The 16,013-nt window shown below is 36.4% G+C and overlaps 1 protein-coding gene across 5 annotated transcripts in view; it reads right to left on the bottom strand.

Moving 5' to 3' along the window:
• The window catches only part of MKLN1 (muskelin 1), a 382,035-nt gene that overhangs the window by 86,842 nt on the left and 279,180 nt on the right, over positions 1–16,013 (bottom strand). For all 5 annotated transcript variants that reach the window (XM_006047723.3, XM_006047724.3, XM_044947182.2 and 2 more), the window contains 2 exons: positions 10,918–10,995; positions 7,703–7,768 (listed from right to left, as the gene is read on the bottom strand). In XM_006047723.3, coding sequence (XP_006047785.1) covers positions 7,703–7,768; positions 10,918–10,995 — 144 coding nt within the window. The remainder of the gene's footprint in view (positions 1–7,702; positions 7,769–10,917; positions 10,996–16,013) is intronic.

Genomic DNA, 16,013 nt, shown 5'->3' with positions numbered 1-16,013 from the left:
CAGGATTTAACTCTCACATCTACTGTGTTTTCTCTTTTCTGCTATTACACTGGAGATTTTCACTGTATCTTCAGCATAAGAATCTAAGAATCACCAAGGTAACAGCAACATAAACACAGGCTTTGGAGCCAGACAGTCCTACAGACCTAGGTTCAAATCCCAGCTCCACAGCCCTGGACACAACATCACCTATTCTGTATAATGAGGATTATCTACCTTTCCAGTAGTAAATAAAATAAATGAACATATTAAAGTTCTAATCCCAACCTCTACATATTGTAGGTATTCAATAAATATTACTCCTCAGGTTTGAAGAAAACGTTTTAGTCTAGTGAAAATGTTCTTAACTCTTTGATGATCTGAATTCATGGATTCTCTTTCAGAAAAATGAATATGCAAACCAAATATTACATATAATTTCAACAGATTAAGAGCCCTGCTCAGGAAACCTTCGAAATGCATATTTAAAATAAGGACTGGACTTCTCTATACTTCACTACGTAAGCACCAACTTTATAAAGACAGAATTTCTGGTTTCTTCAAATTCTACTTGAGGAAAGTCACAACCTACCTAATTCTTACGAGAAAGTTCTTAAAATGATTTTCAGTATTTTCTTCTAAAAACAAAAAGTATACTTATAGTTTCCCTTACTTTCTAAAACATTTAGTAAGGGCAATATATACAAAAGATGAAACAAATATACTGAAATAATACTGGTTAGAATGTGGAATTACGGGTGAGATATTTTTTTTCCCTTCAAAACTTCTTGCTTTAAATTGCTTTTCAAAAATTCTTAAACTGCTTAAAAATATTTCCACTGTGAGATTATATCAAAAAACAAAAGACCTCTAAATTTACATCAAATTCTCTCAGAAGAACTAATAAGTATGTATTTGTATATTAATGTTGCATATAAATAGTATGCATTTATATTATAAATTATTTCATTTAACTTCCACAAACCAATTATTCCTATTTTTATCATCATCATAACTCCTTCAAGATCAAACAAAAAGTCAGTGGGAAAAAAAAAAATCAGGATTGAAATTCATATATGTTTAACAAATACACATACACACTTCCCTCCCACAAACTCAACCTCCAACCACTATATCTGATTGTTTTATCAATAAGACTGTACTAGAAAAGGTTCTTTCTAAGACTTAACAATAAATGCATCTTAGAAGATGATTAAAATCAACCTAATGGTAGCAGTTATAAGAATACATAATGAAATAAAGTATATGAAACCACCTTGGTAAATTATGCTTTTAATTTTATAAGAGAAATAGAAGAATTTGTAGAGAAAAAAATCCCAAAGATATCCCAGATTCTCTTACACTCAAATTAAATCCAGAAAGCACCAAATGTTACCCTAAAAAAACACAAAGTCTATAAAACATTTTATTTTTCTACCTAGATCCCAAGGTAGTAACTACAGCTGTAAGATAATATAGTCTATATACAGAACAATCATCAGAAAATTTAAATATATTAGAATAAAATCAATAACGTAAATTCACCTCAAAAAAATATTAGCATATTAAACAAACGGCATCATGACATGATCTACTCACCAAGGTTTAAAGCAATGTAAGAATGTAGTTTCTAAATAAATATCTTTCTTTCCATTCAAAGGAAAATGGATTTCAAAATTCTGATTCAATTCAACAAATATTTAGTACATACTCCACACCAGGCTCTGGGGCCACAAAAATAAATAATGCAAGATTCCTCTCTTCCCCCTCCTTGGCCACAATAAGACTACTGGGGATGGGAGATAGAAAGGAGAGAGCAATGGGACACATAACACCTACCCAAGCAATTCTAAAACAATATGGAAATCACTATAGTAAAAATAATAGGATGAACAAAGTTCTATGCAAACACAAAAAAGGAAATGATTATTCAGCCTGGACCTGTCTTCTGAAACCCAAAGTAATATATCTAACCACTTATCAGAAATATCTACTAGGATTTGTAGATGAAACCACCCTTATGGCAGAAAGTGAAGAGGAACTCAAAAGCACCTTGATGAAAGTGAAAGTGGAGAGTGAAAAAGTTGGCTTAAAGCTCAACATTCAGAAAACGAAGATCATGGCATCCAGTCCCATCACTTCAGGGGAAATAGATGGGGAAACAGTGGAAACAGTGTCAGACTTTATTTTGGGGGGCTCCAAAATCACTGCAGATGGTGACTGCATCCATGAAATTAAAAGACGCTTACTCCTTGGAAGGAAAGTTATGACCAACCTAGACAGCATATTCAAAAGCAGAGACTTTGCCAACAAAGGTCCATCTAGTCAAGGCTATGGTTTTTCCTGTGGTCATGTATGGATGTGAGAGTTGGACTGTGAAGAAGGCTGAGTGCCAAAGAATTGATGCTTTTGAACTGTGGTGTTGGAGAAGACTCTTGAGGGTCCCTTGGACTGCAAGGAGATCCAACCAGTCCATTCTGAAGGAGATCAGCCCTGGGATTTCTTTGGAAGGAATGATGCTAAAGCTGAAACTCCAACACTTTGGCCACTTCATGTGAAGAATTGACTCACCGGAAAAGACCCTGATGCCGGGAGGGATTGGGGGCAGGAGGAAAAGGGGACGCCAGAGGATGAGATGGCTGGATGGCATCACTAACTCGATGGATGTGAGTCTGAGTGAACTCTGGGAGTTGTTGATGGACAGGGAGGCCTGGTGTGCTGCGATTCATGGGGCCGCAAAGAGTCGGACAGAACTGAGCGACTGAACTGAACTGAACTGAACTAGGATTTGTAACTGGAATCTCAAACTTAACCTGTCTGAAATCAACCTGCTGAACAACGGACCATATTTAATCTTCTTTTTCCACCCATCTTAGGGAATGGCTATACTATTTTCCCAATTAATCATATCAAAACCTTGAGTTATCCTTTACTCCTTTCACTGACTCATATCCAGACTGTCAGTAAATTCTGTCAGCTGTATGTGACATCTTCAAAATACACCCAAAATTTGATTAATTCTCATCACTATGATCACCACTCTAGTAAATTTCAATGCTATCATTACTTCTCTGGTAAGAACTGCTTCCTAAAAGGTCTCACTACTTCTGCCTATCACCTAATTCGTTTTGTTAAAATGCAAAGTCAATTATTAACAGTAACATTTCTCAAAGCCCAACAATATTTCTCATTAATCTCTCACTATGAATAAAGGTTAAAGTTCTTACAAAAAAACAACACAATCGCACATCTCTACCTCTCTGACTTTATTCCCTATACTCTCTTCCTCACCCCCACCTTATACCAAGCAGCAAATAATCTGGAAAAAAAACAAGAGTAGAGGAAAGGTTGGCAAGAGTTTACTTTGTAAACACTATTATTTCAACATGAATACCACTTACACAGAGCGAGAAATTTCATTTGAAATTTTATATGAATACCAGCAGTATTTACTTACTGCGGAATGTCAAAACTTATGAGGTATTTTAATCCTTTAAAAAATAAATAGGTAATGAATCTTCCCAGAAAGCTCCACAAATGCAGACAAAAATATTACATACCATTTCAAGAGTATCATGGGCCTCCTTAGAGCCCACTTATGAAGCCTCATCTAAGAAAACAAAGAAATACCAAAAGAATAGAGCATGGCAATACAAAGGACTATAGACAGCAAGGGTTAGCTGAAACAAAAGATTGAGAATGCCAGAGTATAGAAGTTACTAGACTTTTGAATGGTATTTTTAAAATTCCTTTTGTTTCCTCTTGATATAGCAGATTCCTGGATTACCGACCTCATAAGCAAACACCTGTTTTAACTTAACCTAAACCACAGTTCTAGAATCTTATGAAAGTACAAAGCTTTTTCTGACTTGGTTGAGTCCTAGGGCATCTTGCCTTACTTTTATCTCTGCTTCCAGACACCTGAATCCTCAGAAGCTGCATTCCTCCTCTACCTCAATCTGGATTCCAATCCTAACTGCATCACTAGTTTATATGTGTGTGCATGTGCATATCAGTAGCTCAGTGGTGTCTGACTCTTTGTGACCCCATGGACTGTAGTCTGCCAGGTGTGTGTGTGTGGGGGGTGTGTGTGTGTGTGTGTGTGTGTGTGTGTGTCAGTTGCTCAGTGGTGTCCGACTCTTTGCGACCCCATGGACTGTAGTCTGCCAGGTGTGTGTGGTGTGTGTGTGTGTGTGTGTGTGTGTGTGTGTGTGTGTGTGTCAGTCGCTCAGTGGTGTCCGACTCTTTGCGACCCCATGGACTGTAGTCTGCCAGGCTCCTCTGTACATGGAAGAATACTGGAGTGGGTTGCCATTTCCTTCTTTAGGATATCTTCCTGACCCAGGGATTGAACCTGGGTCTTCTGTGCTGGCAGGCAGATTCTTAACCATCTGAGCCACCAGGGAAGCCCCAAATTACACTATTAAAAAAATGACAACTTGTTATCAACAAAAATATGTAAAGGAATAGGTCACTGGTACTGCAGGTAACATTAAAAGAATTCTAAGTTGTTCAGTGCTAGTCAATGTTAGCATTTGTAAGTATGTGTGTATATATATATGTATGTATGTATGTATGTATATATGTGCGCTGCTGCTAAGTCACTTCAGTCGTGTCCGACTCGGTGCAACCCCAGAGACGGCAGCCCACCAGGCTTCTCGGTCCCTGGGATTCTCCAGGGAAGAACACTGGAGTGGGTTGCCATTTCCTTCTCCAATGCATGAAAGTGAAAAGTGAAAGTGAAGTCGCTCAGTCATGTCTGACTCCTAGTATGTATGTATAAAGAGTCGGACACGACTGAGCGACTGATCTGATCTGATGTGATATGTATATATATATATATGTGTGTGTGTGTGTGTGTGTGTGTGTACGTGTATATCTCAAAAGGAAGAATTCCTCACCAATAAGTTTTACACACCATCCCTATCACTCACACAAAGGATTACTGGAATGTGGTTAAACTCCTTGAATTTCACTGTTCACTTAGTATTATTTTCCACACTATAAGCAGCAATGGTAACACTGACCATCAAGCTCACTTGAGTTATGGACAACTTTTTGTTAATTGACTATCATGATTATTTAGTTTACCAGACTTTAAGTTTTTGGCTCCTCTTTTAAAGGCTCAAAATCTCATTTTATTATCACATGCATATGGACATGCTCAGTCATGTCAACTCTTCACAATCCCATGGACTATAGCCCACCAGGTTCCTCTGTCCATGGAATTCTCCAGGTGAGAATACTGTGAAGTAGGCTGCCATGTCCTCCTCCAAGGGATCTTCCTGACCCAGGGATCAAACCTGCATCTCTCTTGTGTCTCCTGCATTGGCAGGCAGATTCTTTACAACTGAGCCACCTGGGAAGCGGCATGGGCCTAAATAAAGCCTGACCCAGCATTTAGAAAGTCGGGGGTGGGGGGGATCACTGAAACAGATACAGAATGGCTCTAAATTAAAATCCCTCTATTTGGCACAGTGGATAGAGAAGCCTGGTGGACTACAAATCCATGGGGAAGCAAGAGTTGGACACAACTGCACGAACACACACACACACATACAGACGTATTGATAGATAAATCTCTAAATTTCCTATGGTAGAAATATTTGCTCAAAAATATATTCACAAAGTACTTTTATTAACACTTCTATAAACCAGACCTCAAACAGAAGTATGGATACTGGTCAATTTTTCATTGTAGATCTTTGTTAATCTATAATAAATCCTCAGAAGCTATGACAGATTAATCCTTTAAAGATTCCATCTGGAATATATCCCATGCCTGTAAGTCATTCTTACTTATTTACAATGACTTACTTTAAGTCATTGTTTTCTTATAGTTTCTAAAGCAAATGAAGTAAATACTGAAACAACTCTTTTTCGTTCCTTGAAGTATTTTTTTAAAGGGAGTATAGGGATAAGGATCTTGACTAACAAGAGTCTGCTGAAATCCTCCCCTTAATTCATAAAACCAAGATATTACCAAAAAAAATGTGGATCTTTATCACTATATGTTGTAAGTATTTTACTTCAAGGATCTCTGACCCAAAAAGTCAGGTTTTAATTGTAAATGTCTCTGCTTATACCAAGTTCTGTTAGGACATCTGCCTATTATTTGAATCTTCCCATTTTCCATTCTCAAATATCATGGGTTACAAAAAAAGAAAATCTTTCTCTTTTGTTACACATGTACTTTAACCTATTTTATATAGGCCACATTCCATAATAAGCAACACAGAAAGCACTATGAAAATTTTGATAAGGAAAACTTTAAATGTTAAAGTAAACCACATTATTTTCATATTTAAGAAAAATAGCATTTTATCTAGGAAATAAAAGTAGCTTTCCAAACAAACACTCTTTTTTAGTATTTTCTTAGCAATTTTTAAAGGAGGACATAATAATATTTTCATCGTGACTGAGAAAAAAAAGGGAGGCATTATAAATTCCACTGTATGTTCAAAAGAGGAGAAAAGCTACTGTAGACAATCTAAACACAAAAATTTACCTCTTTTTTCATACAAATTTAACTTTTTTGGATTACAAAAAATCAACATATAGATCTGGTTCTGTGAGAAATAAGCATATGCATTATTTATTGAACTCTCAGGTAGAAAAAAAAAGATGTTTAAGACTACAGCTGAGTCAAACCTATTTCTGTGGGAAGGAAGGGGTTTCGGAAGAGAAGCTAAGACTAGGAAAGCAAATTCCTATGCCTCAAATGAACCTATTCCAAAGAGACCCTAATAATAATACTAAACAAACTCACAGGTTATTCTACAAATTTAGCAGTGGATTTTAAATAAAATATTATAATTTCTCCTTTTACTTATAAAACGTGTGATAATGTTAATGCCTAGATCATCATTATCTGCACTGCAATAATTTTTTAAAATTTTGAATCACAAAGACCATCCTGGAGAACTACTGTCAGCATAACACAACACTAATAAACAGAGTTTCTATTACAAGTAAAATATTATTTGGGTGAATATTGGCATTTTATGTGGTAAAGTTTTTTTAAAAACTAAATAAAATAAAATTACACAGAATTCTTGGTATTACTTGCTTCTCAGGATGGTAATTTGAAGCCAATTATAATTTTAGCATTAACCTCTAAATATAACAGTATTTAAGCTGTTCTAGGCTGTAGAAACCTAGGGAAAATTTGTATTATCAAGTTACAGAAAATTAAAAAGGCAAGAAAGATTAACTAAAACAAATTATTTATACACCTGTGGACAGTGTTTAGCAATTAATGGATCTACCAACATTAGGCTACCTAATTTTATATCCTCTCCCTTTAAAAATATACCTTAATTTCTCTTTTACTACAATTCCCATACTACGCCATTAAAATATAGTTAAAAAATAAAATAAAACAAAAAAAATATATAAATGCACTAAAAATCAAGAAATATTCCAGCTAACTGTGAAATCAAGCACATATAAAACTATACACACACACACATAAAGGTCTGCACGACACATTTCTTCTAGGTTTTCTAATTTCATCTGTGCAGCAGCCTCCCCAGGCTGATGTGCCATTGCCTGGTTTTGGTTATATCTGAAGCTAATGCCTATTTTCTTTGATACCTGGTTATGGCCAATAACATGTAACCTCTGCAAGGAATGGAAAGAAGTATATATATTCACGAGTATCTGATATTTAATAATGTATCATTTTTTTAAAAATCTGCTTTCCATTCCAAGTAGTCCTTACCTGTCTGGACATCAATAACCATCTGATGACCTCCCCTCATTCCTGGCCGGTTATCTTCTCCATCACCTGAAGTAGAAACAATATATTTTTTAAAAGAAGTAACAACTGCATATCCAGAGTAACTTCATTCATAAGTCTGTAATGAGTAGTGAAAATAGCACACACTTATTCCTTCAATATTAAGAATAAGAGTTCTCATAGAAGAAATAATATTACTTATAACTAAATTTATAATAATTATTTTGCTCTTTTTTTCTAATTGCTGGCTTTCAGGCTCTTAATGCAGTAGAAGCTACTTTCAACTTATTTAGAACCAATGCCATTAAGCAGCAAAGACAGGATATTCCACAAAAACATAAAATCTCTAAACTAATGGAGTGACAAAGTGAAGGTGGGAAACAATTACAGAATTAGACTGCAGGTCTTATTAGACTGCAGGTCTTATAACTCTAGGCATGGTTTATTAGTAAAATGAGCAGTTTTATTTTTATTATTTAAAAAAAAATTATTCTTATTTATTTGGCTGCACTGGGTCTTAGTTGCAGCATGTGGGGTTCTAGTTCCCTGATCAGGGTTCAAACTCAGGACCCCTACATTGGGAACACGTAGTCCTAGCCACTGGACCACCAGGGAAGTCCCTAATGAGCAGTTTTAAAGTTCATTAAACTAGCTACTGATAACTATGATGCTATCAAGTTTTACATTAATGATCATTTCCTCACTGTATTAATTTTGTTTTCCAATATTTCAGAAATCAGTTTCCACATAATCCACCACTTTGAGTAGTACTGTGTGACAAAACGTAAGATTTGCTTTCTTTTGACTCTTATTTACACATCACAGAGCTTAATAGGCAGGATTAAATATAATCAGTGAAGGGACTTCCCTGCTGGTCCAGTGGTTAGGAATTCGCCTTCCAATGCAGGGGACGTGGGTTCGAACCCTGGTTGGGAAAAGATCCCACATGCTGCAGGGCAAGTAAGACGGGGCACTAACTACGGAGAAACCGATTACTGCAACGAAAGATCCCTCATTCCACAGCAAAGATCTGCGAGACACAACTAGGACCTGGTGCAGCCAAATAAATAAATATAATGAGTGAAAATTTTAAACTTCAGTAGGAGAAAACTATTATTCAACTTTAACCTTACTTTATATCAGATCCTACATAAATGAAGATAAAATTTCATTTCCGTGGTTCAACAGCTACAAGATTCTAATGCCTTTCTTGATGTAAACTTGAAAACCTGAATTTTTCTTTGCAACTCTCCCATTAATTGAAATGTATTATGTTAGCTAATAACTTTCCCTGAACCAGCCTCCTCCTATGTAAAATAGGGACCATCCAAGTTTACTGATTTCATTGGGATACTATGAAAAAGACTGAAATGTCAGTTCTTATATATTATACATAAGACGCAAAACTGAAACTATATTTAAGCACTAATCAATCAGAAGTTTCCTGCAAATTCTCTCTCCTTTTTAATAGACAGGTTTAGATTCTGCAGCTCATTACTGTAGAAGTTTTGCCCTTTTCTTCCTTCTTCTCTCCAATTAGTAAAGTCAGTATCACCACTTTCAAGAACAGATTAAGAACACACTAAAATAAATTTATTGTCAGTATGCTTGCATTTTATATATTTAATCCATTAGCTTTCAGATATACAGCTGCAATCTGTTTGCCACCACATGTAGCAAAAATGTGGTAGCATGTTTGAAGAAACATGCTTCTTCATCTTTGAAGAAAATTACCTTGTATGTGACTGATAAAACAGGAAAATGATGCCAATGTAACTCAGAACTTATGGAGGTTCATAAGCAATTTTCTCCAGTATACTGATGTTTAACACTATCTGGAAAAGCTTTCTCACAAATAAAATGAAGGCTTTGACAATGTATGAAGACCAGAGGAAGAAAGCTGAACATCCACAGAACTGCCTTCCTTTACCACAAGTAGTTGCATTCAAGAACTGCTACACTTTCCATTATGTTAACCATCTGACAAAGCAGTGAGTGCCGATGAAGGAGTGACCAAAACCTCTCCCATATGAAAAGACAGGTTAATGAAGAATATCACAGCCAAGGTCAGATTTTAAGCTTTGATAAAAATAGTCTTCATTAGCATCAAATGTCCTCTAGTGCCTATAGCTCAAAGAAAGTGTGTGACCCAAGGTTTAAAGCTCCAAAATCACTGGGATGCTTAATATAAACGCCTATATTTAACTGCTGTTGTTCAGTCACATCAGACTCTTTATATGTAAAGTATGCTAGCATTTATTCTTATTAGAATTACTACACTAGTTTTTAAAAAGCAGAGACATTACTTTGCCAACAAAGGTCCGTCTAGTCAGGGCTGTGGTTTTTCCTGTGGTCATGTATGGATGTGAGAGTTGGACTGTGAAGAAGGCTGAGCGCTGAAGAATTGATGCTTTTGAACTGTGGTGTTGGAGAAGACTCTTGAGGGTCCCTTGGACTGCAAGGAGATCCAACCAGTCCATTCTGAAGGAGATCAGCCCTGGGATTTCTTTGGAAAGAATGATGCTAAAGCTGAAACTCCAGTACTTTGGCCACTTCATGCGAAGAGTTGACTCATTGGAAAAGACTCTGATGCTGGGAGGGATTGGGGGCAGGAGGAGAAGGGGACGACAGAGGATGAGATGGCTGGATGGCATCACCAACTCGATGGACGTGAGTTGGAGTGAACTCCGGGAGTTGGTGATGGACAGGGAGGCCCAGCGTGCTGCGATTCATGGGGTCGCAAAGAGTCAGACACGAATGAGGGACTGAACTGAACTGAACACTAGTTTTTATTAGTATCTGGCTATTAAGTTCCACAGATTTAGAATGGTATGTCCCATTTCTACCTCTCACATAAGTCCTATGAGCTTTAGTGAGCAATTTTGCAGAATTTAAGGTTTTCTAGGGACACATGTTTGGCATTATAATACCATAACCTATAATTTTACAGAGTCTCTATATAAAAGCAGTTTGTGCTGCTATTCTGTGTAAATAATGCCCAACCTTCTGTTATAGCCATAAAACAAAAAGATTTAAAAGAAAAATTTAAGGTAATAAAATACCTCTGCCACCTTGCTGAGGAGCCTTTGTCTGTTTTTAAGCACCTGATTTTCATTAGTAGGGTACAGTGAAACTTGAGCACAAATGAACTGGAACATTAAAGCAAAAGCACCCACAACCTCGAAGGTCAGACTCACCTTTGGTGCTTTTGGGAATGATCTGACTCCATCGTGGCTTATATTCCTGCTGACTGATATACTGATTGAACAAGCCATCTGCAAGTATTAAAGGAGAAAGAATTACATCTCAGTAGCTTACACTTTTTATTATAGCAAAAAAGACCAAAATGTGGAAGCCTACATTAAAGAAAATCACTAATATGACACTAAAACAGCAGCACATTTTCATAAAATGTCACTTTAGTTTTTATGCTACCTCAAATATAAATAGCAAAATATAAGTTGACACGACCACGTACACAAATTTTTTCAGTGGCAGCTCATACTAAACTTACTAAGTTCTCCCCATTTTTGTACTATTATCCCAAAAATCTAGAAAAGGAAATGGGAGCTCCAACAACTTTGGACTAGGCCCTTGTATCTTCGGGAAAAAACAAAACTAGTCCTTTAAAGTGAAAATACCACTTTTACAGTTCAAGTATAAAATTGTAGAGAGATAAAAGTACCAGTAACTGTAATAGTATATTTATTGAACACTAAACATTAGAAACTGTGCTATCTTATCTGATTTAATTCTAAAATCAACTTTATGAATTACGCATTATCATCTTCATTTTATAGATGTGGAAATACGTACTCAAGAGTAATGAATGAATTTAATCCAAATAACAGAGTTCTTAAGTAGTCGGGCGAGGACTCATGTTTCAATATGCTTTACTTTCTTCATTTAATAAATTCTAAATCTCATTCTTAACAGTTGTTGTTACAGTACAGTAGCTAGTTATACTAGGTACTATGATGGTCTATACTAGGTACTATGATGGAGACTGAACTCCCCACATACATCCATTCTACTCCAAATTATTATCAAGTCCTAATCCTGTGCCCTTCAACAAAGATTAGTTTAAGAATGGTATGAAAGCAATCCCTGGCTACTGAATCAGGAGGATCTCCTGGAGGGTGGGGTGGGGTGGGGTGGGGTGGGTTGCTTTAGGGAAATATTTTCTTACTTTTAAATGAATATACAGAGAAGGAAGGAAGAATCTACTTTTGTTCCCCTGGAAATGTTTATATCAACATGCAAATGTACATAACTGCTACATTCAAGAATGAAATCAACTCTGTAATGATGACAGGACAGAGAGAGAGAAAGAAACTGGATCACTGAATCCACTAACCATGAAATCTACCTTACCTCTGGACTTCTTGTTATATGATAAAACAACATTCCCTTACTTTTCAAACTAGGGTTTTCTTTTACATGAGCTCAAACAGATTATAATTTACAGAGTTACCTTTACTGTAAATTCTGTCATTTGACTCTGATTTCAATTTGAATAAAGGATTTCCTTTCGCTTCATTTAGCCACTGAAAGCAAATACTTTTGCAAAGAACTTATAAAGAAAACTGTCTGTTCTCTCTGACTTGTATACTTGCCAAAGACTGTGTAATTTACAGAACCTCCCTAATCTCTTTCTTTTCTGGGCAATTATGAAGCTCAATTGCTACCACACCCTTCAGCTTTCAAGTCCTTTCATATGGCTTTGAGAAGAAAAGCTCTATCTCATAAACTCAACTAGTTTTTTTCTTTGCTTGTGGACTTTAAAAAATTATTGCAAAAAGTAAGCTCTCTCCTTCTTAAATAAGCACTCATAAATTAGCATTTATATTTTAAATATTAAAGTAAGGGGAACAAATAGATTTACAGCATGTTTTATTGAGTGTTTCTATCAATATTATCTACTCCCATAGGTTTTCATGACAATTCTTGTCCATCCAGTCTATTCTGGTCAATAGTATTTTCCCATTACAAGAGTGGGAAATCTTTTGTATTCCGGACAAAATGTTGTGGCGCTCCTACTAACAATAATGATAAGATGATAATAAATATAATAATTACAAATTCAGAAATAAAACAGTACATTTTAGTTCATTTTGTGAAAGGCACATAAAAGTTAAATGATCCTGTTTACGGTTTGTCTTACAAACCGTAAACAGGGCAAGATAAAATTATTTAAGATAAATAATGATTTTAAAATATTCTACATAATGGCTAAACAGGGCAAGATAAAATTATTTAAGATAAATAATGATTTTAAAATATTCTACATAATGGCTAACTGAAGAGGAGAGAGAGGAAAAAGTAAAAGATGGAACTATACAGAGATAAAGAGAAAACTGAGGGAGATAAGAAAACGGCAGAAAAATACAAAGCAACAATAGAGACAATTAGAAAAGTAATAAATTTTCTGTTTTTGTGTGTGTTAGTCACTCAGTCATGTCCGACTCTTTGTGACCCCATGGGCTGTAGTCCACCAGGCTCCTCTGTCCATGGAATTCTCCAGGCATGAATACTGGAATGGGTTGCTGTTCCCTTATCCAGGGGATCTTCCCCACCGAGGGATCGAACCCGGGTCTCCTGCATTGCAGGCAGATTCTTTACCATGTGAGCCACCAATGAAGCCCAGGCCAACACAGGAGACATAAGAGATGCAGGTTCGATCCCTGGGTCGGGAAGACCCCTGAAGGAGGGCATAGCAACCCACTCTAGTATTCTTGCCTGGAGAATCCCATGGACAGAGGAGACTGGCAGGCTACAGTCCACAGGGCTGCAAAGTGTCACACAAGACTGAAGCGACATAGCACGCAATTGTCATATTACCTAAGTCTCCAACAGTAATTTGTTACAGGACTTTTGATAAGTCAAAAAAGTTCCTCATCTTGTAAAATTGGTGTTTAAGAGTTGGACAGAGCCTGAGGTTCCTTCCAAATTCTGCCATTCTAGGATTCCATCACTGTTAGAACCAATATATTTATTTACTCCAACTGTGTGTGTCTGGCTGATTCCACCTTATGTTCACCTTAGAAAAGTCTCCATCTCCTCTTTCTCCTAAAAGTCTTCTGTGACTATTCTGAAAAAGAAATCACAATCCACTGGGGGAAATTCTTCTAACAGCTCCTAAAGTAGTGATCATAGGAACAGTTATAATCAGATGAAGGACTTCCTGATCTTTAAAGTCATTCTGAACACTGGAGGTAAAATTCTGTTTCTTCAACCAATCCTTCTATTCTCACTCTTAACTAACTTGAAAAGCTTACAAATAAATACTTTATCCATCAAGGGCTTCATAATTTCTCTTCTATCAAACACAACTGTCTTATGAAAATATTGTCAGGAATTTTTCAAAGTAAAAAAAGCAATTCTCTAAACAATTCTTATGTAATTTTGTAAAATCAATTTGTAAATACCACACACACACAGAAAAACACACAGTGACATACATCAAAAACGTAAAAGTGACATTCTTTGATTGGCAGGAGTAGGATAATTTTGATTTTGGGTTTTGCCTTTGTATTTATTTGTTTCCCACTCGCTCTTTTTTTGCATTGAGCATGATTACTATCAGAAGAAAAGCCACAAAACAACTCGATAGGTGGATTTTTTCCCATAACTTGGGGAGAATTTTGCAACATACTGTTACTACCAATATAAACCATTTTCACATTTACTTTGTTACCCCTGAAATGTCTCTTCTTCAAGGCTCACTAGACATATTCAGTTTCTACAAGCAGTGCTTTGTACATTGACATTAGCTTGTTTTAACAAGGACAAAGAGACCTAAGTATGCACAAAGGATTTATACTCAGGCATACAGATGAACTTATTTCCAAAATTTAAATATTAAGTACTCCAAACTTAAAATCAGATGTTATGATGATTTTACTCTAGATAGATACAGTTAACCTTCTTTTGAATAATGACAGTTAACAGTATAACATCAGAGATGCTCAGTATATAATAAATGCTTAGAATGGAAAAAAGAGCAAGAGGTGGAGGGACTTTCCTAGCCACATGGCTGACATTTCCTTTGAGTCATCTTACTGTTACTAAGTTCCTTACATTTCAACAAACTGTTCATAAAACTCCTACTTCCAATGAAGTCAATTTCTAGTACATGATGGCTCCCTGACAAGTCACACCATCTTGCAAAGCAGTCAAGCAAATATTTAAAAAAACATTGTTTGGGGAACTTTTTAATTTGCCTTCCTCTATCTCAAATAAATCCCTTTTCTCTTCACTAGTCTAAAGGTCACACAGTTCTCCTTGGTATCTCTTATTCATTCTTAGAGACTATCAGAAAACTTGAAGTTACTTCAAAATAGAATTATCAAACCTGGAAGCAACTCTTTAAAAATATCTTACCAAAGAAGAGTTGACTTTTATTGCATACTTACTGTGTGCAAGACACCAGAAAGGTTAACTCATTTACTCTTTAAAATAAATCTGCTGCGTCACTTCAGTCGTGTCCAACTCTGCACAACCCCACAGACGGCAGCCCACCAGCCTCCCCCGTCCCTGGGATTCTCCAGGCAAGAACACTGGAGTGGGTTGCCATTTCCTTCTCCAATGCATGAAAGTGAAAAGTGAAAGTGAAGTCGCTCAGTGGTATCCAACTCTTTTAGCGACCCCATGGACTGTAGCCTACCAGGCTCCTCCGTCCATGGGATTTTCCAGGCAAGAGTACTGGAGTGGGGTGCCACTGCCTTCTCCTAAAATAAATCTATGCCATGGTTATTACTAATTATTGCAAAGTTTAGAAAATCAAGGTTCAGAGAAATTAGCAAGTCCAAAGAATCTAAACAAAAAGGTAAAAAGTCCAATTCCAAAGTCTAAAGTATTTTCAACTCTTTATAGAGAGCATGTAACTAAAAATAAACACACACATATAACACAAATAATAGTTTTTAAATTATACTCTCAGATTAAACACTGTAATAAAATACACAACAATGTACCTACTCAATAACACTTGAAAAAAAGCAAGAGTCTGGGCAACAAAACTCACCACACCAGATCATTCTACTGCAATACTAAATGTTCTAATAAAAGAGGGATCAGTTCAGTTCAGTTCAGTTGCTCAGTTGTGTCCAACTCTTTGCGACCCCATGAATAACAGCACGCCAGGCCTCCCTGTCCATCACCAACTCCCGGAGTTCACTCAAACTCACGTCCATCGAGTCGTGATGGCATCGGTGATGCCATCCAGCCATCTCATCCTCTGTCGTCCCCTTCTCCTCCTGCCCCCAATCCCTCCCTGCATCAGAGTCTTTTC

The sequence above is a fragment of the Bubalus bubalis genome, chromosome 8 (assembly GCF_019923935.1).
Source record: "Bubalus bubalis isolate 160015118507 breed Murrah chromosome 8, NDDB_SH_1, whole genome shotgun sequence".
Taxonomy (NCBI): Eukaryota; Metazoa; Chordata; class Mammalia; order Artiodactyla; family Bovidae; genus Bubalus; species Bubalus bubalis.
Note: the sequence above shows the minus strand (reverse complement) of the source record. Positions and strands in the feature narration are given on the sequence as shown.